The 26,829-nt window shown below is 45.0% G+C and overlaps 1 protein-coding gene across 2 annotated transcripts in view; it reads left to right on the forward strand.

Annotated features, from left to right (window-relative positions):
* LOC115162386 (RAC-alpha serine/threonine-protein kinase) overlaps positions 1–22,313 on the forward strand; it is a 44,853-nt gene extending 22,540 nt beyond the window's left edge. The window contains exons 3-14 of one of the 2 annotated variants that reach the window (XM_029713639.1): positions 11,463–11,591; positions 12,862–12,973; positions 13,088–13,214; positions 13,625–13,756; positions 13,877–13,942; positions 14,369–14,437; positions 14,586–14,711; positions 15,518–15,646; positions 18,735–18,949; positions 19,038–19,125; positions 19,254–19,356; positions 20,433–22,313. In XM_029713639.1, coding sequence (XP_029569499.1) covers positions 11,463–11,591; positions 12,862–12,973; positions 13,088–13,214; positions 13,625–13,756; positions 13,877–13,942; positions 14,369–14,437; positions 14,586–14,711; positions 15,518–15,646; positions 18,735–18,949; positions 19,038–19,125; positions 19,254–19,356; positions 20,433–20,512 — 1,376 coding nt within the window. In that variant the 3' untranslated portion in view covers positions 20,513–22,313. The remainder of the gene's footprint in view (positions 1–11,462; positions 11,592–12,861; positions 12,974–13,087; positions 13,215–13,624; positions 13,757–13,876; positions 13,943–14,368; positions 14,438–14,585; positions 14,712–15,517; positions 15,647–18,734; positions 18,950–19,037; positions 19,126–19,253; positions 19,357–20,432) is intronic. The other variant, XM_029713640.1, reaches the window with a different exon arrangement.
* The last annotated feature ends 4,516 nt before the right edge of the window (positions 22,314–26,829 follow it).

The following is a 26,829-nucleotide window of genomic DNA, read 5'->3' on the forward strand; positions in this document are numbered from 1 at the left end:
CTCCTCTCATTTCTTCTCTGCCTCTGCCAGTCGCCCCCCACCCACCACCACCTCGCCCTCTCTCCCTTCTCCAGCTCCTCCCTCCCCTTTGCCAGGATAATGACCCTGCTGACAACACAGAGCCGAGGCGGAAGCTGCTTCTGACTGGTGTGGCGCTCCCAAAGTGACATCAATCACATCACTGGCTCTCCCCGGCAACTGGGAGAGAGAGGTGGAGTGTGGACAGGCAGGGCTGCTCAGCTGTCCAGAGTCTGACTGTGACTGTATGTTCAGGCTGCGGTCACGTTCACATCAGACCATCATCATGATACACACCCAGATTACACTTAGCCTCGCATCCGGCTCAGGGAAAAATTTGTCATTATGGATCACAGACAGATCTACCCTAACAAATGTATTTGAATTGGCCTTACCTCTCCTAAAGGTAGAAATGTAATGTCCGCCTTTTATTATACATGATTGTATCATTTAAGAGTGATGGACTGTTCCCTGGTCATTTAAAGTTTAATTGGCACTCATTTGAACTAAATAATGTGTGTTTATTTGTTTGTCATGCAGTAACCCAGTTAACTAATCCATGGTCGGCTTGTTTACCAAAAGGAGGGGCCAAATTTCACACACAGAAAAGCAGGGTGAACTTCCCACAGTGTCTCATATGGTAATAAGCAGGTGTCATTTGCTGTGGAGAAGAAGTGAGGGCTTTCTTACGAGCGTGAGAAAGAGGGGCAGACTCCGCACCCCCTCCCCGTGTCCCCCCTTTTTTCCTGTTGTAGCAGCAGCAGCCGCAGCAGCAGAGCGAGAGGGGGAGATGGAGAGAGAAGCGAGGGCTGCAGTGGAGGCTGAGGTGGCCCTTCCCTGCGACCTGTTGAGGCTGCTGCCAAAGCCCCGGCAGTGCAGTCCCATCCAGCTGCATGGGAGAAAGAGATGGGCCAACAAAAGAAGAGGGACAGCAGGAAGAAAAAAAGAGAGGGAAGAAAAGAAAGAATGAAGGAGCCCAAACTCCTGGGCGGTTTAGCCTGGCATGTGAGCGGGCCTGTTGTGAGCCTTGTCTGCCTTATATGGTCATGGGGAGAGGGGCTGCCCAGAGGCCCAGTCTGCCCCGAGTCCCGGGGGTGGCTGGGATGAGGATGGGCGCAGTATTGGGGTGGTGGTACAGAGTGGTGACCCTTCCATCAGGGAGCCCCCTCTCCTCTGGAGCGGCACAGAGGCTCATTGAGATGCAGGGCGCAGGGCTGTAGGCTGCAGCTGCAGTCTACAGGCAGGGCCCAGCAGAAAAGGGCTGAAGGGATGGAGGGGGTGACTGAGGAATAACCAACAAAAGACCCCCCCGCTTTGGAGTTTGAATTCCTTAATCTGCAACCCTTCTCCCGATGTGCTTTACAACTGCGGTTCCCAACCTTTTCCGTTCCGGGGACAACCAAATCACTGTCAAAAGCTTTTCAGGACCACCATTCGTGGAGATGCAGATTTTGGTTTTTTACCTTTATCTTGGCTGTCAAATTGTCCATTTTAGCAGTGAATGTAACAAATGAAAGGTTTATTATTATTAACAATTAGCATTGTGTAAAGTAATGTAAAATGTATTAAATACCATTAATACTCCCAACTGTTACTAATTTTGGAAGATTTTAATATATATATCTTTTTTATAAATTAAATATAGATTGTGTGGACCACCTGCAGACCACAGGTTGAAAACCACAGCTCTGCACATACACTCACACACAGTTACCACTGGCCCCCTTCCTCTCTCTCATCCCTAAACTATGAATGGACGGCCAGGCAGGGACAAAACCACCACAGCAGCCCCCCTCAGGAAGTCCAACCACTGGGTGTGGGCACTGTGCTGAGAGGGGCTTGTTTTGTCTGACCTCTTCTTCTCCCCTTTCTTAACATTTATTTTCCGCTCTCATTCCTCTCTCTTTCTCTCTCTGTGTCTCTGTCTGTGTCTGTACTCTATGGGCCTGTGATGCCAGACAGATCACAGGGGTTGGCCTCTCCTTTGCAGTGTGATGAATGTTGCATGATGTGTTTATTAAAGAGCTAGCTGTGGCAGCTGGGACCTCACATTCCTGCCGTTGTCACGTAGAGACAGAGCGAACATGACGCTTCTCAGACTCGCAGGCTAACCTCTGACACTCTACAGCATGCTCTCCCTTTTACATTTTTCCCTTAATCTTCTTTTCAATGACACACTGACTGCCTGGGCCTCTTAAGCTAAGCTCACTTGCAAATGTCCTTTGTGTCAAATGGTAGTATTAATGTACACTGAGCAAAAATATAAACGCAATATGCAACAAGTTCAAAGATTTGACTGAGTTACAGTTCATATAAAGAAATCAGTTAATTGAAATAATCATTAGACCCTGTTCTATGCATTTCACATGACTGGGAATACAGATATGCATCCGTTGGTCACAGATACCTTGGAAAAAAAGGTAGTGGCGTGGATCAGAAAACCAGTTAGTATCTGGTGTGGCCACCATTTGCCTCATGCAGCGTGACACATCTTCTTCGCATAGAGTTCATCAGGCTGTTGAATGTTGTCCCACTCCTGTGCAAAGTTGCTGGATATTGGTGGGAACTGGAACAGGTTGTCGTATACGTCGATCCAGAGCATCCCGAACATGCTCAATGGGTGACGTGTGGTTAATTTGGCAGGCCATGTAAGAACTGTGACATTTTCAGCTTCTAGGAATTGTGTACAGATCCTTGCAACATGGGGCCATACATTATCATGCTGAAACATGAGGTGATGACGGAGGATGACTGGCACGACAATGGGCCTCAGGATCTCGTCATGGTATCTCTGTGCATTCAAATTGCCATAGATAAAATGCAATGGAACATGATAACAACACTTTACATGTTGCATTTATATTTTTGTTCATTGTATATTCAAATCGGTCACCCGCTCTTTCTTTTACTATGGACTGACCTTGAAAACCGTAACTAGGTACAGTCTGGATTTTTTTTTGAAAACTTTTCATTAGTTTGTGAATAATTTGTCAGAATAGACTGTTCGCCTTGGTTAGTCAAGTAGAAGGTTTTTAAAAGCGCTATTGAACTACGGTGTCAACTCACAAACCATTCAGTAATAGCACAAGCTCTGAAGAAAATTACACAACACGGTAACAAATGGGTAGTTCCATGGTAACAGAATTACGCTGAGACTCCAATTTTTCAATTTTAAAAGTATGCCAAACAAAACCATTGATTGCAAAGTTAAACAAACCATACAACTAGGACTACTTTTTAACAATTTCCACAGAAAAAATTGCATAAACACATTTACTCAGTTCAGATATAAAGTTTGGTAACAGAATGATGGTAAAATCTCTTCTTTTTTTTTTTTATGTGACCGAATTAAGATTCAAAGATGTCTGCAGAAAGAATGGGGTGTCCGCTATGACATGACACCTTGACTTTGAAAAATATATTTTGGTTATTGAACTACAATAAGTAAAGTGTATTTACACCCAGTAACAGAATGATGGTAACAGAATGACGTCTTTGGCCTCTGATCTGTACTATAGAGAAATGCATAATTTTGAATGTCATTCTCTTCATGGTGATGTATCCTGAATAGGTACACAAAGAACATTGTAATATCCTCCTTTTGCATTTTAATGAGCTCCATCTACAAACAAGACCAAATTTGGTTGGTCTGGACCGGACCACATCTGTACCAATCATAGATGTCTATGTTTCACAGGTTTGGGCATCACAGTACAGTACAATTCAGCAGACTATATTTCAGTACAGTAAAGTACTGCACGGTGCATTCGGAACGTATTCAGACCTCCTGATTTACACATTTTGTCAAGTTACTGCCTTGTTCTAAAATTGATTACATACTTTAAAAAAATATCATCAATCTACACACGATACCATATAACGACCAAACCAACAAAAACCCATGGAAATTTCACATTTACATAAGTATTCAGACCCTTTAAATCAGTACTTTGTTGAAGGACCTTTGGTTAGCGATTACAGCCTTGAGTCTTCTTGGGTATGATGCTACAAGCTTGGCACACCTCTCCAATTCTTCTCTACAGTTCCTCGCAAGCTCTGTCAGGTTGGATGGGGAGCATCGCTGCACAGCTATTTTCAGGTCTCTCCAGAGATGTTCGATCGGGTTCAAGTCCGGGCTCTGGCTGGGCCACTCAAGTACATTGAGACTTGTCCCAAAGCCAGTCGTGCGTTGTCTTGGCTGTGTGCTTAGGGTTGGTGTCCTATTGGAAGGTGAACCTTTGCCCCAGTCTGAGGTCCTGAGCGCTCTGGAGCAGGTTTTCATCAAGGATCTCTCTGTACTTTGCTCCGTTCATCTTTCCCTCGATCCTGACTAGTCTCCCAATCCCTAATGTTGAAAAACATCCCCAGAGCATGATGCTGCCATCACCATGCTTCACCGTAGCGATGGTGCCAGGTTTCCTCCAGACGTGACGTTTGGCATTCAGGCCAAAGAGTTCAATCTTGGTTTCATCAGACCAGAGAATCTTGTTTCTCATGGTCTGAGAGAACTTTAGGTGCCTTTTGGGAAACTCCAAGTGGGCTATCATGTGCCATTTACTAAGGGGTGGCTTCCGTCTGGCCACTCTACCATAAAGGCCTGATTTAGTGGAGTGCTGCAGAGATGGTTGTCGTGCTGGAAGGTTCTCCCGTCTCCACAGAGGAGCTCTGTCAGAGTGACCATTGGGTTTTTGGTCACCTCCCTGACCAAGGCCCTTCTCCTTCGATTGCTCAGTTTGACCGGGCGGCCAGCTCTCGGAAGAGTCTTGGTGGTTCCAAACTTCTTCCATTTAAGAATGACGGAGGCCACTGTGTTCTTGGGGACCTTCAATGCTGCAGACATTCTTTGTACCCTTTCCAGATCTGTGCCTCAACAATCCTGTCTCGGAGCTCTACGGACAATTCCTTCGACCTCATGGCTTGTTTTTTTGTTTTTTTCTCAGAAATGCACTGCCATCTGTAGGACCTTTATATAGACAGGTGTGTGCCTTTCCAAATCATGTCCAATCAATTGAAATTACTACAGGTGGACTCCAATCAAGCTGTAGATGCATTATTTATATATATATATATATATATATATATATATATATATATATATATATATATATATATATATATATATATATATATATATATATAATTTACCTCCATTTACCATACAGTAAATGGAAAGAGGGTGCTCATGGGTAGGTTTCAGTAAGAGTTGGGAGATGTGGCATTAACGAGAGAGAGGAGTTGTCCAGACTGTTTTCATGCTCTTGCTTTGACCACCACACGACCGAAAGAAAACCGGTATAGGCTGAACATAACAGTATGCCATTGGAAGGGAGGACAGTAGCAGGTGACCCAACTTTGGTTTGTGACTGACTACTATTTCTCATTGTAGCCAATTCTGTTGCAGTCATTCTGTTACTGATTTTAATCACGTAATAAATCATGAACCAAATTGTTATCAGTAAAAAAAAAATACTAATATGTAGGTCTACCTTGTTTCTTCTTTGATTATCCTCCCTCATGAGGGAAGAAATGAGGAAAATATCTTTAGAAGCAGTGCAGCACCTCACGGCACAACGCCTCTCCCCTATTTGAACTAGATATTTTATGTGTATGTATTGATATGTTGATGTAGTTCTGTCCTTGAGCTGTTCTTGTTTTATTAACGTTCTGTATTATATCATGTTTTGTATGGACCCCAGGAAGAGTAGCTGCTGCTTTAACAGCTAATGGGGATCCTAATAAAATACCAAAAGTGCAGTTAAAAATGTATAAAATAAAAAACATTGAATGATATTTTCATGCGATGTGGTTGAAATAGGACTGACATTTTGAAAATGATGATATTGCCCTTTTCGTGTTCAGGTGGGATGGAACTTTTGGCCCACATCATGACCTCACAATGATCTGATTTATAATAAACCAATGAATGTTCATCTGGATAATTGAGTGGGCTCCAGAGAGCATCCAGGCTGTGTATGTAAATATCTTCAAATGTGTTTCCTAATGCCCAAACGATTAGACTGAGCATTTAAAGGGCCAAAGGAGACTCAGGGAAATAACTCCCAAGTATATTTAGCATTTATGTTCATTAAATGAACACACACACACTTATTTATTACATGTACAGTGATGATTTGCGAAGACTGCACGGGGGGCTTTAAAAATATGCTTATTTTTTTGTAACAGAATGACAACACTAGGCAATATTTATTTTAACTTACAGAAGGCAAAAAAATTCTGCAAGTTAAATGTTGATATTAGTTGGCAGGGGTCTTCACCTCAACGTTATTGTATATCTAATAACTTATTCAGACCTTTTCTGCTAGATGTTTTCTAAGACCCCTTTTTCCGTCTGTTTTAACCAGAAATCAAAGCTTTTGCTTATTACAATTTTTGGTGGTGGAAAAATGTATAAATACCTTCATTTCTCATAGACTCTTAGCTTTTTCATTTGACACCAAATGTGATGTGCTCCTATGCACTTCACATGTTGGTGCTCATGGGGCTTTACATGGAACTGCCCATATACAGTATTTGGACAATTGGCCGTCTATGCAGCTGTAAGTCATTGAGTGTGTGTGGAGGGCGTGGCACTGGAACATTGTGGCTGTCCACACACAAGCCATGTAGCAGTTGGCAAATAAAGATGAATTCTCTTGTGTTTGGCAGATTCTCACTGTTCATTATTTTCCACTTTGCCAAGCGAGCATCCCAGACCTCAGCAGCTGTTTGTCATGTAAAGACACTCTATCAGCCCCCGACAGCTCCTCGCATGCCCCCCGAAAATGCGCGTATAGACTTCACTCACGCTCTCAGACACGTATGTAGTAATCTCTCTCTCGCTACCTTCTGGTTCTCTCCTCCCTCGTCTCATTCATTTACAGTTTGTACTCTCGGCTACGTCCTTTGCCCCTAGAACTTTATCTGACGTCTCTGGGACAAATGTAGAGCAGGTTCCAACAGTGGAAATGTGGTTGTTGTTGTGCGTAATGTTTCAGGGATGAGTCTGTAGTCAAAGTTACCCATCTCAAAGATTGTTCACTTCTCGATCTTTATCTGCTATGTTGACAGGCTGTCTGTCCAGTTGTTTCCTGTTTTCTACAATCAGAACGTTCTAGTGAGATGAAATAGGCCAGTTTACTGCAGCTGAAAGACTTTGAAGTTAGTTGATAGCAGGGCTTTTATCCCAGAGTCCCTTCTTTTCTTAGTCAGCTTGTCTCCTCTTTTACTCTCTATCCTGCCACATGTCCAATCTGTCAAAATATAGTGTCAAAAAAAGCACACAAATACTTGGTGAGTCATTTCATTTGTCTACGAAGGAGTCTTGGCATCCCCTCTCACTGTGCACAGACATCAACATCTAGTCCACATTGGTTCAACGTCATTTCACTGCCAACCAGTGGGCTGCTGCTGTTGTCTGCACAGCCATATCCTCTTCCCATAACCCCGCAGTTCCTAGTTGTGAGGATGGCACGGTAGGGTGTCATCAACATAACATTAGTACAGTAGTGGGCTGGGTTTTTAGTCTTAGAAAAAGGTCATTGTAAAAAGTGGAAGTGATAATGGAAAGGGGAAGTGCATGTAAATAGGAAACGCATCAGGGTCATGGCTGTGTTTTCTACAGGGGGGGAAAAACAGACTGCAGGTAACAGAAATGGGCAGGCAGGCAGACAGACAGACAGACAGACAGACGGATGTGGGCATTTCTATGTCCTCGCTCCAGCTAGACCAAAGACCGTCTTCTCATTTTATAACTTGTCTCATAGGAGACATTGGCATGTTATCGAAGGGCTTTTAAGCATTCACAGCCATTGTTTTCACCACTGTTTTATTTGGAAGAGCAAAAGAAGCACACAAACAATTTTTCTGTTCTGCCAATTGTACCAATGTCAGTCATGCTGTGGTTCGAGCCCGCTGTGGCCCGAGCCCACTGTGGCCCGAGCCCGCTGTGGCCCGAGCCCGCTGTGGCCCGAGCCCGCTGTGGCCCGAGCCCGCTGTGGTGTCTCAGGGTGGGGTTAGGTGGAGAGGTGTCACATTCCACCATGATGACCTCATTCAGTTCACTGAACTCCCTACTCTCTGGTCTTTACAAGCTGGCGTCTCCTGAGATGCCATTTTGTATTACAGTGAAGGATGACCATTAAGTGCCTGTCACCTTGGCTTTGTTGTTTATGTAGTGACCGGGTACAGTGTGTGTTCATCGTCACCTTGGCTTTGTTGTTCTGTAGTGACACTGTGACAGGGTACAGTGTGTATTCATCGTCACCTCGTTAAGAGCCATGTGACAGAGCCAAGCTTTGCGTGGAGGAATGTCTCTGCAGTGCGTTCCAGACACAAGGCATGGTGGACACCAACTCGTGCCAGCCTGGGTGGGCATCGTGCGTCAGAGGGGCTGGCAGGCCAAATCCAGGCCCCATGCAGGCCCTGGATTTGTGCTTGGGGAGGGCAAGAATAGCTGTTGTCAGATATACTATACAAACGTATACACTGTAGAGTGTACTTTCGTGCACATAAACAAACATGTGTCTCTGCTTGTCATTGTCTGTGTTGGGACCATGGTCTAGATGCCAGTTTGTGGCCTCGACACAATTAACGTAAGCACTCAGCCAGTTAGCGTCATTGTTGAAAACCCCAAACATGGACCTCGCCTACTTCCTGAATCTCTTTCTGTATTCTTCCCAAAAGAGTTGAGCGGAGCCCTGCCAGTGTGTAGGCTAACCCTCTGTCTGTCACTGTGCTGGGGTGATGCAGGCTTGGAGGTAGGGGCTCATTATGCTGCCTCTGCATTGTGCACATACTGTTCCCAGCCTGCCCTGCCAGGGGCTCTGAGCCTGGCCCGGGGTGGGGATATGGGTCAGCCAAGACCTCACCACAGACTGACAAACCAGCTGGGGCAGTAGTGAGGCCTTGGATTAAGGCTGGGGCTGAGAGGGTGTTTTTCTGGACACAATGTCCCTCAGGTTTAAGATGAGTCTGGAAAGGGGTCTTGGATATGGGGGCTGTGTGGGTCCAGGTGTTGGAAACTGTTGGCTTCTCACCTGTGATCCTGCTCGTTATAGCAGTGTCTCCGTTTCTCCTCACCAATGCCCACCACTGTGCTGATGTAACGAGGAATTCAGTCAGTCATGCGAAGCTGCCGTTGACCCATAGTTGTAAATCACATTGACGATGTGGATTCTCTGGGGACCGGTGTGTGTGTGTGTGTGTGTGTGGATTAGTGTTGTGAATGTTGATTTCATGAGCCATGTAGTGTAAAATAGACAAATGACTCATCACTGTAATTGCAGCATATTGAACAGGCATGGGGAAATCCAGAGCTTTTACTCTATACCACACCGTGTGTTTTTCAACGAGGATGTAGTGAGCTCCGCTCTGTATGCAAGCAGTAAGCATTGCAATCTGAAGGCAAACAAAGTCTAACTAATTTCTAAATGAGCTGCGTTTGGTGTAAAAACACTTAGCCAGCAGGTTGGAGATGGAAGAATCTCCTCCCCGTGCCATGATGAAAAATGGCAGCAGCCGTAATAACATATTGGACATCTGCTGCAGATTGAAATTTAAAGTATACAGTGCTCTGAGGCAGATGTTTTCTCTAGTGCTGTGATTTGTGCCGCCTCCTCGCAGGTTGCAGTAAAGCAGGTGTTTTACACTGTGTGTGTGTGTGTTACTGCTGTAATGGTTGGTGTTTGAGTGAATCAGAGCCGTCTAGCCCCCCAGGTGGCTCTCTGCTAGTCGGACAGTTTAACCATCACTTTGAGGTGAGACTTTTAGAATATGGCGTACTGTCCACTTAGTGATGGTCTACATTGCCTCTTCTCACTAAGAGGAGTTTATATGAGTTGTGTTGAGTGGACTAGAGGTCAGTTAGGTACTGTTATAGAGGGTTTCCGGTCTGTCTGCCTCGTCACAGACAGGTCTGGGATCAGTTTCCTCAGACTGGTCACAGACGGGTCTGGGATCAGTTTCCTCAGACTGGTCACAGACGGGTCTGGGATCAGTTTCCTCAGACTGGTCACAGACGGGTCTGGGATCAGTTTCCTCAGACTGGTCACAGACGGGTCTGGGATCAGTTTTTTTCAGACTGGTCACAGACGGGTCTGGGATCAGTTTTTTTCAGACTGGTCACAGACGGGTCTGGGATCAGTTTTTTTCAGACTGGTCACAGACGGGTCTGGGATCAGTTTTTTTCAGACTGGTCACAGACGGGTCTGGGATCAGTTTTTTTCAGACTGGTCCCAGACGGGTCTGGGATCAGTTTTTTTCAGACTGGTCCCAGACGGGTCTGGGATCAGTTTTTTTCAGACTGGTCCCAGACGGGTCTGGGATCAGTTTTTTTCAGACTGGTCCCAGACGGGTCTGGGATCAGTTTTTTTCAGACTGGTCCCAGACGGGTCTGGGATCAGTTTTTTTCAGACTGGTCCCAGACGGGTCTGGGATCAGTTTTTTTCAGACTGGTCCCAGACGGGTCTGGGATCAGTTTTTTTCAGACTGGTCCCAGACGGGTCTGGGATCAGTTTTTTTCAGACTGGTCCCAGACGGGTCTGGGATCAGTTTTTTTCAGACTGGTCTGGGATCAGTTTTTTTCAGACGGGTCTGGGATCAGTTTTTTTCAGACGGGTCTGGGATCAGTTTTTTTCAGACTGGTCACAGACGGGTCTGGGATCAGTTTTCTCAGACTGGAGCCTGTGGCCTATCTGTGCCAGGCGAGGCTCGGGGGAGAAGAGGAGCATGACGCCGGCATTGACTGATCTCCACTTCCCCCAGACTTCTGTATCAGAGGAAATGGGGCAATTAAGGACAGCTTGCTCAGGCACTGCATGGGGTTAATACCCGGCTCCCATAATTAAAAATAAATTACACTTTTCCTATATAAATATTCAAGCCCCTCTCCGATGTGAGCCACTGCCTTTTTTATGGTGCGTAAGCATTTTCTTCTTCAGATTTTGGGAACATCTGGCACAACGTTTCCTGAACCATCCACAGAATAAATTGAGTTTTGTTGCCTTTGAGAGATTAGTCTGTGGGTGTGTTGTATTGAAGTGGATGGGGTAGTGATGGAGACACATGGATCCCTTTGGGAGCTCTGTATGGGACACGAGGCAGAGGCAAGGGTCCTGACTCTGGCTAAAACAGCCATTTGTCCTGGCTTTGTTCTACTATAGCGGAAAGTGGGTGAAAAGATGGTAATTTTAGTGAACAGCATGGTAATTAGATCACAGGAAATGGGTCACACCACTGAAATAAGGGTGGCGCCTTGAAAATAAAACTTTGTATCATAAATCATCAAACCGCACAGCTAAATTGTCATAGACCAATCAACATGAAGAATATAGCTGTCGTCATGGCGTCGGCTAATGGATCCTAAAAAAAATGGAATCTTGTGAAACCAGCACATTGGATTATAGACACCAATTATGTGCATCCATTTTCTCCATCTCTCTTTGCAGGAGAGTACATTAAGACCTGGAGGCCTAGGTATTTTCTACTCAAGACTGATGGTACATTCATTGGCTACAAGGAACGGCCACAACATGTGGAGGCACTTGAAACCCCTTTAAATAACTTCTCAGTAGCACGTGAGTATCTACGCTTTCAAGACTACTATCTACATTACCTCACCCATTTAAGGTCATATAGCGCTTTACACTGAGTATACAAAACATTAAGAACACCTGCTCTTTCCATGACGTACTGTAGACTACTGACCAGGTGAAGGCTGTGATCTCTTATTGATGTCACTTATTAAATCCTATTCGATCAGTCTAGATGAAGGGGAGGAGGCAGGTTAAAGAAGGATTTTTAAGCCTTGAGACAATTGAGACATGGATTGTGTATGTGTGCCATTCAGAGGGTGAATGGGCGAGACAAAATATGTTCCTAATGTTTGGTGTACTCGGTGTATATTGCCTAATCACCCATAGAAAAATGTAATATTCTGTTCAGTAGCTCCTATGCCAATGTCTTACCGTAACTGGTACAGTTCAAAGCCACAATGTTGTTGCTACAAACAGCAGAATAGACTGGTGTGTTCTCCCTGGCTGTGTGTGAATTCCAGTCTTGTCGAAGAGGCTGCGACTCTGTAGAGCAGAGCAACCCTAGATGGCAGGAAGTTACTGGGACAGCCTCTGCAGATGATTGAACAGAGTAATTAGACATCATACTGTTTGTTAAACAAAACGTTTCCTCCTGACACTCTTGAGTTATAGTAGTTATTAACTGGCTGATTTCAATTATTTATCTGTGCGCTGCTCTGTAGCTCTGTCTCAATAAGCAGTACGGAGAGGCAGTGAGCAGACCTGCAGCAGACCCACAGAGGGGCCGTGTGGTGCTGCTGATGGGGGTGGTGGGTCTGGGCCACACTGACAGGGCCCTGCTGGAGCTCAGTGGTGGCCCAGCCCCATATCCTCCATCTAACAGACATCCTGACAAACTCCTCCATGTCTCCTTTTGGCACACACAGAATGTTGACTATGTGAAAGAGCTGCACTGGGAAACTGGCTGCTCTCTTAGAATTCTAACTTTTGATTCAAGCAAATTCTTTTGAAGTGAATGTTGTCTGTGGCCCATTATTATATCTTTGACGTTTTCTGGAATTGATTGAAACGTCTGCTTATTTCACATTATCCATGTCACAGTCCGATGTTATGACCAAATCTTGAGGTTAAAATATTCAGTATGAAGAGATCTGTGATCAGGGCTTCCCCCTTCACCCATAGTGCACCTGTTCAGTTCCCTGTGTATGGTGGCAGTCCCTGTAGTGTCTGTTAGGGTGGCGATAAAGATAAATGGCTGTAACTGCGGGTCTCTTTCTCCTCTCCTGCGCCGTCTCACCCTGGATGTGGCCAGAGTGCCAGCTGATGAAGACAGAGAGGCCCAAGCCCAACACATTCATCATCCGCTGCCTGCAGTGGACCACTGTTATCGAGCGCACCTTCCACGTGGAGACTCCCGAGGAGAGGCAAGCTTACATGATTGGGCTGAATTACCTCATGTTAAATGAGGTGTTGTAATTTACCTTCCACTCTCTCTCCCTCTGTTCCTCTCTAACTCGTCTCCATTCTCATTCTCTCAGGGAAGAATGGACGAAGGCCATTGAGGCCGTAGCAGATGGTCTACAGAAAGAGGAGGAGGAGATGATGGACTCCTCCCCAGACCCAATGGACATGGAGATGTACCTGACCAAACCCAGACTCAAAGTGGTGCGTCCCTGTCCTCACGGCCCTTCCTGCCTCAGCCCGCTACTCACGGCCCTTCCTGCCTCACCCCAGCTCACCCGGCGCCCTGACACTTTCCCGAGGCTTAGCACCACATAGCATGTCCACTCTGTTTCATCACCACACATGTGCTGTTAACTCATGAAACAAAAGTCTAAGGGCACCGGATTGGATGTCCCCCACGCAACCGTTTTCAACATTCTCACCAGCCCTGAGGGTCAGAGGTTAAATTAGCCACTGCAGCATTTAGTCCCACCTTTAGACGAGTGGATGAACTAGCACCTGTAATGCTTCCGTGTTGTCAGTGGGATTATATGTTTTGACTAGTTAGAGCATGAATTTGTTATAGCTGCTGTTTTGTAACCCGGTGGCTCTTTTTCTCCCCTCGCTCATAGACTATGCACGACTTTGAATACCTCAAACTCCTAGGAAAAGGCACTTTTGGCAAAGTGATCCTGGTGAAGGAGAAGGCCACAGGACGCTACTATGCCATGAAAATCCTGAAGAAGGAAGTAATCGTAGCGAAAGTGAGTACAGGCCACTGACCGTTACAGGAAGCATGAGAGAGAGAGCATGGGGGCGATCATGGATACCTAAACGGCAGCCGTTGTGGGAGTTGCTCAAACACTCTTTGTGATCTCTTTCAGGATGAAGTGGCACACACACTCACAGAAAACCGAGTGCTCCAGAATTCCAAGCATCCGTTCTTGACGGTGAGAGACCCCTCCATCCACCTAACCCAAACTCTCCTCTGGCCACAAAGACTCTGAGGAGCCACTCCACTTCAGCCTGGGAGCTTCCATGCAGGGGGAGATGCTGAATCTGTGCTGGGAGAGTTTGAGCAATGTTTACAAACACAGCAATAGACTTGGCCTCTATTGAGGACACTAGACCTTTCATTGTCAGTAAACCACCTTTCTCAAAGTCTGACGGCTCACAATGCCGAACTCTTCCACATTAAGTGGTAACACATGCAGCTTGTGTTCATCCCACTGTGGTGAATGGGCAGTTGGCACACGACAGTAATATCCCAAAGGCAGATATCACATCAACAAAGACTTAGGTTTCTTTTGGAGAACTTGCAAGCTTATTTTTTTTCATTGATTGCAGTTATTAAAGTTGTTAGTGTATATCTCCAGGGCCTGAAATACTCCTTCCAGACTCATGACCGGTTGTGTTTCGTCATGGAGTATGCGAACGGCGGAGAGGTGAGCTTTTTAAACTGTCAATAACACCTTAGCTAGATCCAATTTAGCTAGTAGTAGCCAATAATGCCTCCCACCCCTCCTTCTGTGTACGCTCACACTGTTCCCTCTGTCTCCTCTCCCTCCTTCCCTCGCTTCCTCCTCCCTCTAGCTGTTCTTCCACCTGTCCCGGGACCGCGTGTTCTCGGAGGAGCGGGCTCGGTTCTACGGGGCGGAGATAGTGTCAGCACTGGACTACCTGCATGCTGAGAGGAACGTGGTCTACAGAGACCTGAAGGTACGGTGGTGGAACAGTCAGTCTCCGACCGGGATATAAATAGTGTCCACAGCAGCATGCTGCAGCCAGGGGCGCATCGATCTCCCTCCCCCTGATTCAGGCCTCACTGCAGCTGGAAACTTAGGCCTAGGCCGCCTCTTATGGCAGGAGGAGTAGAATAACCAACATGTCCTTCTGGACAGCTGTTCGACTCGTTTATTTTTCTTTGATTTCACCATTAATGTAAATAGGCAACAATTAAACATTTTGTATTTTAGAAAGTGTGTAAGAGTATTGAGTCATCTTTTACCCCCAGCATCAAACTTATTCCGTAAAGCTGTAATTTGTTCCTACCAGAAGCAAGAGGCCGGTACAAAAACTCAGTGAACTGTATTCATAGCATAAGAGCAGAGTTATTATATGACTGTTTTTTAGGAGGGAGGCATCTGTAGCCCTGTTTCTTCCAGCTGATGAAACTATACCAGCCAGGTCAGCATAGCCCCCCTCCCTCCTCGTTCCCCCCCCCCTGTGATCTTCCCATGGGTTTATGAGGCAGGCTTCCAACCTGCTAAGGTTCTCCTGAAAATGCCAGGGTAGCAGTATTGGAGGAAGTGCTGACTCTGGCCTGCCTGGTGTTACTGGTCACGTGTGAGCTACAGCTGCCAGGTGACGTTTACTGAGAGGACACTGATATTAAAAGGCAATGCCTTAACTCATTCCTCTGAGCTGAAGTCAAAACAGCTGGGCCTCAATCACACACCTCACACAGGCTCTCGCCCTCCTCCTGATGTGGATGCTTCCTGTCTCATTCTGTCTCCTCCCCTCAGCTGGAAAATCTCATGCTGGACAAAGACGGACACATACAAATCACTGACTTTGGACTGTGCAAGGAGGGGATCACAGACGGGGCCACCATGAAGACCTTCTGTGGGACGCCAGAGTACCTGGCCCCAGAGGTAGTGTATTCTCACTGTCCAATCACCAATATGGGGGTCATTAAATCTTAGCATTTTGAGTCAGTAAAGATGTAGCCTTTGGAGCCCAACCCATGTGGCCTTCTTCCTCTTCAGATGTTTTTAGAATTTGATGTTGTGAAAAGACCTGCTAGTTTACCCACTTTTGACATGTTCTTGTTAGTGCACTGTGTCAAATTTGAGTTTAAATCAACTGAACAGAATAAAGTCACATAGTTGGTAAGTACCTGAAAGAACTAAGACTAAATACTGTTTGAAGAGAGAAACTGTGGTGCAGAGAATATATCCCACTAAACATATCGTAAATGTATGTTGTCGGGCATATTGTTAAGGCATACAAGCTATGTGGAAGAGTGGCTTTGGGACAGCTGTTCCTAAATGCCTGTCTAATCTCCAGTAGAAGACATGGAGCTCATGAGTCTGCAGTGTGACTAGGGCAGGGCAAGGTGTGCCCGTATTTATTGGGTGAGAGGACATGTGTACAGGGGTGTGGCTGCTCCCCATTGCATGCAGGTGTGACGCGATAGGGCATTGTGTGTGTGTGTGTGATAGCCCTCTTGCCGTAGGAATATTTTTCCGGGAGAAGGGTGCCCATGTTGACACAGTTGCCGGCTCGTTGTTTTTAGCCACCATTTGGAATTTGCTGGGGGGGGGGGGGGGGTTGGCAGTGCCTCAGGAAACGTGAGCTTCCGCCCCTGGAGAAAAGTCCACATTGGCTGCAGCTGCTTCTAGCCCACTGCTGCCCGGGATGATAATAATAATAATAATTGATTACATTTGTAAAGCGCTTTTCATTAAACAAGATTCATCTCAAAGTGCATAAAATAAAAGTTAAAATATAATTATTATTTATTTTTTTTTAAACAAAGAAAATATCTAGAACCATATCATAAAAGCAACAATCAAAGTCTAGGATGAAGGGTAGGCCAGCCAATAAAGATAAGAACTTAAGGCCTGCTTTAAAAGCCCCAACAGTCTGAACACCTCTGTTCAGGATGACTATCCTGACCTGGGCAAAGCCAGGGCCACGCACGTTGTCCTTACTTCACTTCTCCCCAGTAACATTCTCCCATGGCGCTTTCATCTGACATATTCATCTCTCTTAGAGGACCATCCTGATCTAGGGCATAGTCTACAGTAGCTATCATCACTTAAGCCAACCAGCGCATGAATTACTATTTCATCATAACGTCCCCCACTCACACTAGGGCCAGCAAAAGGCAAATGATAAGTAAAAGGAAAGAAAATAATCTGTTTATATAATATCATGTTTTATGTGGAGTTTGTTAGAAATGAAAGGACACCTCTTAACTTGGACCCCCAGCTCTTCCTCTGCCATTCTGTACACAGTAACATTCTACCCTATAACAGCCCCAGCTCTTCCTCTGCCATTCTGTACACAGTAACATTCTACCCTATAACAGCCCCAGCTCTGCTAGACTCCAGCAGCGGAGACATCAGGGGGCGTTTCCGTGGAGACAGGGTCGCCGCAGAGCGTCTCTATGGAGCCAGGGCCAGGCAGTGTTACAGGTTGTTCTGCAGTAAACAATGACCTTGTTGTGTGTGTGCTGCACAGGAATCCTGTAACGTCTGGGAATATTCCACAGGCCAGGAGCCCAGCACTGTAAACCTTCCTCTAGAGAACACCCACGGAACCAGTTTCACTTAACCCACTGTGAAATAGGGTCGTTTTATAGAAACATTGGAAAAGTAATGCCTGAAGTTGAATTGGGGAAGTTATGAACAAGGAAGTTAAGGGAATCGCATATAATGTGAGCCAGTGATGTGTTTGGGAGAGGGACGGTAGCTGTGTTTGTGTTAGAGGGAGAGAAAAAAAGGGTCCAGAGTAAGATAGAGAGTACTATCAAATGGAGGATATTTCTCTTCCCCTCCACTCTGCACTGTGCTGTCCTTGGGGCCAGTGTAACAGAGTCGGTCCAGGCAGCCCTGGTTACGTGTGAGGGATGAGCTTGGCTCCTGTGGTCCTGGCAGCTCCACAGCTGTGGTGCTCTTCTACATACTGTATATGGGGCAGCTGCAGACCCAGCTGTCTCACGGTGTGAATCGCACGACAGCAGCACTGGAAATAGAGACGGTCCAGTAATCCTAGCACCGTGCCGGCTTCAGGTTACCCCTGCCCTCCGAGGCCTCCTCGCCCCTAACCGCAGCGCCAAGCAGCGTGCCCCTCAGACACACACACGCCGCCCACCCACGCACACAAACACACACTGGTTTTGTTCTATTTACGGCCACGTCCGTCCATCTGTTCTGCCTGCCTCCTCTTTCTGGGTCTGTGTACCTTCATGTCCATATTTAATTATATTAGGCTGCCCCCTTACCTATGACTCTATTCCTGGACCGGTCTATCTCAACTCATATAACCTTTTGATGTTTTAAAGAACAACCTGTTCTCAGTGACTTGATTTCACTTACAACATCCTTCCGGTACTGTTGACCCAACTGCACATCCCAGAAGGCCTTGTATAGTAACAAATGGAAGAGTGTACTGACGTCCACAGGTTGCCCCAGTTGGTCAGCACAGAGCTGAAGCAAGCCAATTGATTAGAACGTGTGAACATGTCATCTTCCATGGTGTGTGAACCTCCACCTCCATCACTAAGGGCTGTGGTGTGGTTGGATATACAGTGCAGTCGGGATGTTGGTGTGTACAGCAGACCTCTGGTGATTAAATATGCAGGGCTCCTGGGGAAATTCTATCCTTGCTCCTATTGTGAGATGTGAGTCAGTGCTTGCTGTGGCTGGTCAGACCAGGAGAAAGGGACACTGGCCTCAGGGTTCTTTATACAGCCTGGAGAGCTGCTGACCTCACTACTCACCTAATGTCCAACCACTTAGCTAATAGATAGGTTTCAGAGATCTAAACCAAGAATGTATAGTATGTGTGTGTCTTCTGATGCTGTCATAGGGCTGACCGTACATTTGAACTCCTGCTAGCCCTAGTATTGACCTTGTACTGTCCTGTATGCTTCCAGGTATGATTGTGTAGTTGTCCATGGTGGTATTAGTGAAGTTGTATTCTATTGAGTTGTGGTTGTCCTGTGTTGTCTAGGTTCTGGAGGACAATGACTACGGCCGGGCGGTGGACTGGTGGGGTCTGGGCGTGGTCATGTATGAGATGATGTGTGGTCGGCTGCCCTTCTACAACCAGGACCACGAGAAGCTGTTTGAGCTCATCCTCATGGAGGACATCCGTTTCCCACGCACCCTGGGCCCCGAGGGCAGGTCCCTGCTCTCAGGCCTGCTCAAGAAGGACCCGAAGCAGCGGTAAGTAGGCCTAGCCTCTCCTCCCTTCTCATTCCAACCAAAAAGGCCTCTGTACTTACTCTTGTCCATTGGTCCCTGTGTCTTCCAGGTTAGGTGGTGGACAGAATGATGCTAAAGAGATCATGCAGCACAAATTCTTTGCTGGGATTGAATGGCAAGATGTTTATGAGAAGAAGGTAAATCGGTGTAACACTTTCCATTACTTCAGAGAACAACCGATAGATTTGACCAGGCCCGCAAATGTCTACACTCTGACAGGACAGATGTGCCAATGTGCTCCATGATGTCCTCTCTTCTCTCACAGCTGGTCCCGCCCTTTAAGCCGCAGGTTACCTCAGAAACAGACACGCGGTATTTTGACGAGGAGTTCACAGCACAGACCATCACTATTACACCGCCTGGACAAGGTACTACCTCACCCACTGTATCGTTACAGGATACACACACCACACTCGCGTCACAGAGAACAGTATTACGAGCCCAAATAGACAATCATCATACTAATGTTTTTCACTGGACCGGAATGCTTTTGTTTAATTGTGATGATCATAGTCTGACTCAGTAAGAATGAACTGGACCCACAGGTGGTTCTGAACGTCATTACTGTTGAGAGAACCACTTACTGAGTTTCAGAATCTCACAGACATTTCTATCCCCCTCTTCAGAGATTTTCTGAAAATGTTGATTTTAAACTGAACTTTAAATTGTTATTATCATGGCTCCAAAGGTAATTGTTTATTTTGAGGGGGGTTAACAGAATTTGTGTCCCAAAGAAAACCCCAAGCTGATCTACATGGTTTACTTTTAGATGGACTGTAATATTCTTCCTCTTGTTGTCAGGCTTATGAGAGAATGCCCCTAGTTTCTACTTTAAATGCAGTCCGATCTTTGCTTACTATCAGACTGCCTAGGACATGTACGTTTTGAGTACTCCCAGTACTTTTACAACCTATTAATTGAACAACCATTTTTGAAGGTGCACTCCATATGAGTTCCACGTGTAAATACCCTTGATGTTTATGATACTGTAGTAGCCAAGGAATTAAGTCCCACGAGAGAAAGAAATACAAGTTTGAACATCATTTAGAGGTATAGATTGCACTCTCAAAGGCGAGTATTGAAATGAGAATGGGGAAGGTTCATGTTCCCTATCCCAGTGCAATTAATGCGAGGTCAAATTACACAGGGCTTATTCAATTCCTCTGGGGGATTTGTGCCCTCTTCTGGAACGTCTGTTATTCCATAGTTCACTGTGTCCCTCAAAATGGTGGCGCTAGAGCACTAGCAATGTGTGCCAAACTGCACCCTGGGCTAGTTCTAGGTACACTATCTATTAGGACTAAATCATAATGCTTTTTGTAGTCACTGAGATGGAAAAAGAACACACTGAATTCAACAAATGTGATGATCAGATTAATGTTATACACTAATTGAGTTCTCTGTGCCATCCCACTCTTTCCTCCCCACTTATTATCTATTCCAGAAGACAGCATGGAGTTGTTTGACAGCGAACGGAGGCCCCACTTCCCACAGTTCTCCTACTCTGCGAGTGGGACAGCCTAAACACCCCCTCATTCCTCTGGTTCCAACATTTCCCCTCACCTTACCAGACTGCACATCCAACTACATTCGCCCCATCCTTTTTTTACTTCCAGTGTCGCATATAGTATTGTTGAACAGACATTTGCTATCTGCAAGTTCGGTAATTATAGGGGGAAATACTTCATAGTACACAAATGAAAAACTGTTTCTGTGGCTTCTTAAGACTTTTCTAATGGTGAGAGAGAACACTACAGTGTTGCTTGTCTTGATGAGTAGAGTCAGACAAGCTTGATGTTCATAAAACCACACTTTATAGGAAAAGGGTGGCAATGTGGTATATCATTTTAGAATGGTCAGGCTACACTTTCCTAAACTTCTATCAGAACCTGTTATTTGTCACACGTTATTCACAAAGTGAACATTTTACGGGACCATAAGGATTGTATCGAAATTAGCCATGTAAAATGAAAATTGTCTTTTTGATGTTCTTTGTTTAAGGCAAAGATATATTGTGGACCAACAGCAACAACAAAATATGACCAATGACTTAATGTTAGTGGGAGGTTTAATCATATTTAGATATTGTTATCAGGACTTTCACATTATACTAATCACTATTTGACCAACACTTTGAAACCTGTTGTTCTGCCATTGAATGTACCTAATCAATAAAATGTATAATTCTGCATACCTAACTGTTGTAGAACATGGTTGATTCTCATAGGACTTCCATCCCTCAAAAGAACATTCTTTATCTGTATGTTAGAGCCCCAAAACATTCTAGAACAAAGTGAGAACATGGTCTATGGACCTCTGTCAGAGCGCTCTGCTCCATTATCAGTCTAATGACAAATTGTGCAATACAATGGCAGACACTTAGAGAACTGATTCTGGGAGCAGGCATACAATGTAAATGTGTTCAAGCTTGCCGGCACTGAATCTCAGAACCGTGTCTACACGGTCAATTGGATATCCATTTGCTGTTGTCCCATTGAAAAGACAGTTACTCTAATCTCTCTGGACTATGTGCTTGGATCATGATGCCTTCCTGTCTGAATACTGTGTTTCAAACACTCTGGGCTGTTTCTTTCTGAACTGGCCAGTCAGGTAGTGATCCTTTCTGCCCAATCAGGGAATCTTCTGTCTCCTCTGGGTGTTTTCCTCCCAGTGTATTCACTACAGCCTCAATGAGGTCACTGTAACAACACAGTCCTTTAGGACTCCATAAACAAGCTGGGCTGTGGTTCAGGGGGAAACAAGTTGAGTCTGCTTTGATCTCTATAGGTAGGGATCAGGGTACATGGTTCTGAGTTGTTATTTATAGAAAACGAGTTTGACTGTGCCAATGATATGCAATTTCCTGCCCCAAAACATGTATTTGTACTTGTTACACTTTATAGTTGGAAATGACTGAATGAATGTCAATTCTGAAAGGTGTGAACTATTAAAGGCTTGTTTGCGTAATTAACCCCCCTATACAGATTGCTGTAGATAAACTGAGAATCTTGGAAATGCTTTTTGGGGAAACTGCAGTGTTTCCAGGGGACTGATAACTATAAAGTTGATGTTATTGAATGTAAAGGCATTTATATTTTCACCTCAATTCCTTTTTTTCAAACAATTGTTAGATTGGATTGTTACTTATTCCTGTGCACTCACCCTCTGAAAATGGGGAAATGCCTTTTATACATTTGTTTTACATTGTTTTTGTACTTTCCCATTCCTGAAACTGAGGGCACCAGCTTTAGTAAACAAATAATATAACCTTTGTACACTTTACAGTTTTGTTTCTTTCAAATTTATATAAAATATCTTAACAAAATTTGTGCCAACTTGTCTTTTTTTCAGTTGATCGTTACAGAACATTTATCTTCTCTAATATGCTGAAACCCACAGTCATAGATCCAAAACATTAGCAAGTCAAGCTTGTGCTGAGTGAAGTACTTAAGAAAATAATAACTCATGAGGCAAGCGTCTGAAACAAATGATGAATAAACCTAAGTACTGAGTGGTTGGACTTGGCCCTGTTTCTGTACCTCCACAGGATTGCTTAGGTCCGTGTCTGTCTGGCTCGTTCTGCAGCTGGTTAGAGCTAGAGGAGAAGCTCCTTTGGGCCAGACCCAGATGGTACAGTCTCTGGAGCAGATGTTGACAGCCAGGGCTCAGTCTGTCTGTCTGGCCAGCAGCACAGTCCTCACTGCAGGATCATGGTTGTGCCCAGTGTGGTGCTCACCTGACAACCGCTCTTCACCTGGCTCCAGCTGCACAACCCACAATGCACCTCTGCGTTAGCAATGATGTTCTGCCCGCTCTTGGGATGTGTTGTAGGGAACTTGTCAAATACTGACTCCACCTCTTTCTCCTTACCTCACTGTACCAATCTTTCCAATTTTCATCTGAGGGTTGAACACGCATCTATGCTTTAGATATATCCCTGGGCGGCAGGTAGCCTAGCGGTTAGAGTGTTGGGACAGTAACCAAAAGGTGGAAAAATCTGCCGTTCTGCCCTTGAGCAAGGCAGTTAACCCACCTCACAACAACTGCTCCCCAGGGTTAAATGTGGAAGAGATTGGTTGTATGCATTCAGCTGTGCAACTGACTAGGTCTCCCGCTAAAGTAGAAGGCTTCATGTGAGGTTTACTGAAGGAGAACAAACCCTTAATGCCATTAGAGGCCATTTACATCCAGGAAGGAATAGAAGAGGGCTCCAAGAAAAGGCCTTAGGAATAAATAGGATGTGTTTTCCCTCCTCTCACACTGTCAATACCCAACTACTCACATGGCTGCCTGCAAGGCCCTCAATGGCTAGAATAATGTAGGGTGTGAAGATGTTGAGGAAGATTAAATGACTGGGAAGACATTTCTTTGCTTTTGAAGTGAGCAGGGAAACAAAAGGGGGGTTGCCCTGAGCGAGAGGTCACAACCTCAGAAAAGCCAGATAAGGAAGGACAGGGATTAAGTCTAACAATGGAGAAGAGTGGGTTTGGGGCAAGTTTGGTGTCAGTGTGAGCTAGTCTGGACCCAGCTGTGATTAAACCAACTTCTAGGACTTACACTATGTACTCAGCCCTTGGTAGTTATGTTGCACCTGCATAAGCTATGGAAAAGTAAATATAGTGATCTGGTTACTATGTTAAAGTAGTTGCAGGTTTTTACTACAGTAGCAACTGCAATTTTGAGACAGACATTTAATTTAGTCGTAGAGCACCACCTAGCGGAGAGTAGCAGAACATCTTTGATAGGTAACTCAGACAAAGTGATCGTCAGTACTTCCGGGTCATGGAATTTTCTAAATAAAAGTCCCCCCGTAATAGTAGAAAAGTGTAACCTGTATTTATTAATGATGTATGAAAAATAGTCTAAACATTAACAATGATTCATATGTTTTCATATTTAAGTGACATTTGCTTTAATTTGAGGTTTTAAAACATGTTCCAAGGTCAAATAAATGCCCTCCATGCAAATCACTATATGCATTCCATATTGGCTTACAGAGAAGAAATTATTCTTTGTGCCGATGGGACGTGGGGAGTATCAGTAGGGTCTGTAGAATCTATAAGGCATAATTTCACGTGGCTATAAATAGAGTGTTGCTGGCCTTTTACAGTGGTCAAAACAGCTTAAAATGGGGTGCTTGGACACAATACGGTACAAATATAGCACTGTACAGGAAATTTTAATTTGTGCCAATGTAAAAGTGGGGTGGGGAGTACTCAGTATGCTCTGTAGAATCTATATATGGCGTAATTTCACGTGGCCATGAATAATACAGAGTGTTGCTGGCCTTTTACTCCACCCAGTACATTGGCCACAGTGCAAACCCTTACAAAAAAGATTGCAGTCAGAGTGTAGTATAACTGCAGGTATAGTGCAGTATGCTGCAAATACTGCATCAAAATAGTTTTGTTTACTGCAGTAATTTTGCAGTGTAACTGCAGTTATTCTGCAACTACCGCAGTTACTGCACTTTTACTACAGTTTCAAAACGGCAATCTTTTTTTGTAAGGGAATCACTGTATACCGTTGCCCATGGCAAGTAAGACCACAATTTAGCCAACGCTTGCCATCTTTGATACACTTTTTGATCTGTTCTGGCGACTGATTCCCGATCTCTGTGCACTGAGATATACAATACCAGTCAAATGTTTGGACACACTCATTCAAGAGTTTTTCCTTCTTTTTTTTACTATTTTCTACATTGTGAAGACATCAAAACTATGAAATAACACATATGGGAACATGTAGTAACCAAAAACGTGTTAAACAAATCAAAATAGATTTTAGATTCTTCAAAGTAGCCACCCTTTGTCTTGATGACAGCTTTGCCCACTTTTGGTGTTCCCTCAACCAGATTCATCAAGCGCAAACCAGATGGGATGGTGTATCTCTGCAGAATGCTGTGGTAGCCATGCTGGTTAAGTGTGCTTTAAATTCTAAATAAGTCACTCACAGTGTCACCAGCAAAGCATCCCCACACCATCACACCTCCTCCTCCATGCTTCACGGTGGGAACCACACATGCGGAGATCATCCGTTCGCCTACTTGGTGTCTCACAAAGACACAGTGGTTAGAACCAAAAATCTGAAATATGGACTCATCAGACCAAAGGACAGATTTCCACCGGTCTAAATGTCCATTGCTCATGTTTCTTGGCCCAAGCAAGTGTCTTCTTCTTATTGGTGTCCTTTAGTAGTGTTTCTTTGCAGCAATTTGACCATGAAAGCCTGATTCATGCAGTCTCCTCTGAACAATGTATGTTGAGATGTGTCTGTTATTTGAACTCTGAAGCATTTATTTGGGCTACAATTTCTTAGGATGGTAACTCTAATGAACTTATCCTCTGCAGCAGAGGTAACTCTGGGTCTTCCTTTCCTGTGGCGGTTCTCATGAGAGCCAGTTTCATCATAGCGCTTGATGGTTTTTCCGATTGCACTTGAAGAAACTTTCAAAGTTCTTGACATTTTCCGATTGACTGACCTTCATGTCTTAAAGTAATGATGGACTGTCGTTTCGCTTTGCTTAGTTGAGCGGTTCTTGCAATAATATGGACTTGGTCTTTTACCAAATAGGGCTATCTTCTGTATACCACCCCTACTTTTTCACAACAACTGATTGGCTCAAATGCATTAAGAAGGAAAGAAATTCCACAAATTAACTTTAAAAAAAGGCATACCGGTTAATTGACATGCATTCCAGTTGACTACCCCATGAAGCTGGTTGAGAGAATGCTAAGAGTGTGCAAAGCTGTCATCAAGGCAAAGGGTTGCTACTTTGAAGAATCTCGAATATAAGATATTTTGATTTGTTTAACACGTTTTTGTTTACTACATGATTCCATGTGTTATTTCATAGTTGATGTCTTCACTATTGTTCTACAATGTAGAAAATAGTAAAAATAAAGACACACCCTGAAATGAGTAGGCGTGTCCAAACTTTTGACTGGTACTGTATATAATGCTTGACACAATGGCAGAAGAGGCACAGATGTTTGATGTGGTTCCTTGAGACATTGGATGTCTGGACTCGGAGTGTTGCTGACCTGGACGTCTCTCAACCTGGACTGGACAGAGCAATGGTAAATGGTGGTGACAGGTTGACTTTTTGGCCTTGAGATGGTCGTTCGCTTGGTGGCGCTGTTTCATCTTGGAGGAGAGCCGCTGTGCTTCGGCCTTGGTCTTGAGCCATTTGGAGAGGTCTGTCAGGTTGTACGGGTTGCCTGTTTGCTGTTTGCTGAGCAAACTCCCATGTGGCTTGTGCATGACAGCTCTATGCCTTGCGGACCTTCAAGGGATTTCAGCATGCTGACCAGGAGGTCTACTTTGAGTGCGAAACTCTGGAAGACCTTGGAATCCCCACCTCTGATGTCATGGGCATTGAGGATTGCAGCGATCTCACTCTGTGCCAGCTGGTGTGGTTGCCTGTACTGCATCTGCAAGACCTGCATGGCTGCAGTGTAGGGCTGCTGGTAGTGTCAACATGCTTGTGCTATCAGCCTGGCCTCATCCAGTGTCAGGTGCTCCATGAGGACCCTGTACTTGTAGTGTTCTGATAGTTCTGTATGAGGGTTCAAGAGGTAGTCCAGCGCCATCTTGAGGTCTGAACTCCCTTTCACTGTTGTGGACTAGATTGGTTGCAGGTATGGTCGGAGCGGATAAGCTGGCTTAGGTACAGGTGGGTTTACTAGTTGTACAGGCTGGGCTGGAGGTTGCTGAGGTACCAGTGCACGTCGAGCAGGATCAACTGGCTGAAAGGGTGCAGCAAGTTCAGGCAGGTGGGCTGGCTGAAGAGGTGTAGCAGGTCCAGGCAGGTGAGCTGGCTGGAGAGGTGCAGCAGGTAA

This window comes from Salmo trutta, chromosome 25, assembly GCF_901001165.1.
Source record: "Salmo trutta chromosome 25, fSalTru1.1, whole genome shotgun sequence".
NCBI classification, from domain to species: Eukaryota; Metazoa; Chordata; class Actinopteri; order Salmoniformes; family Salmonidae; genus Salmo; species Salmo trutta.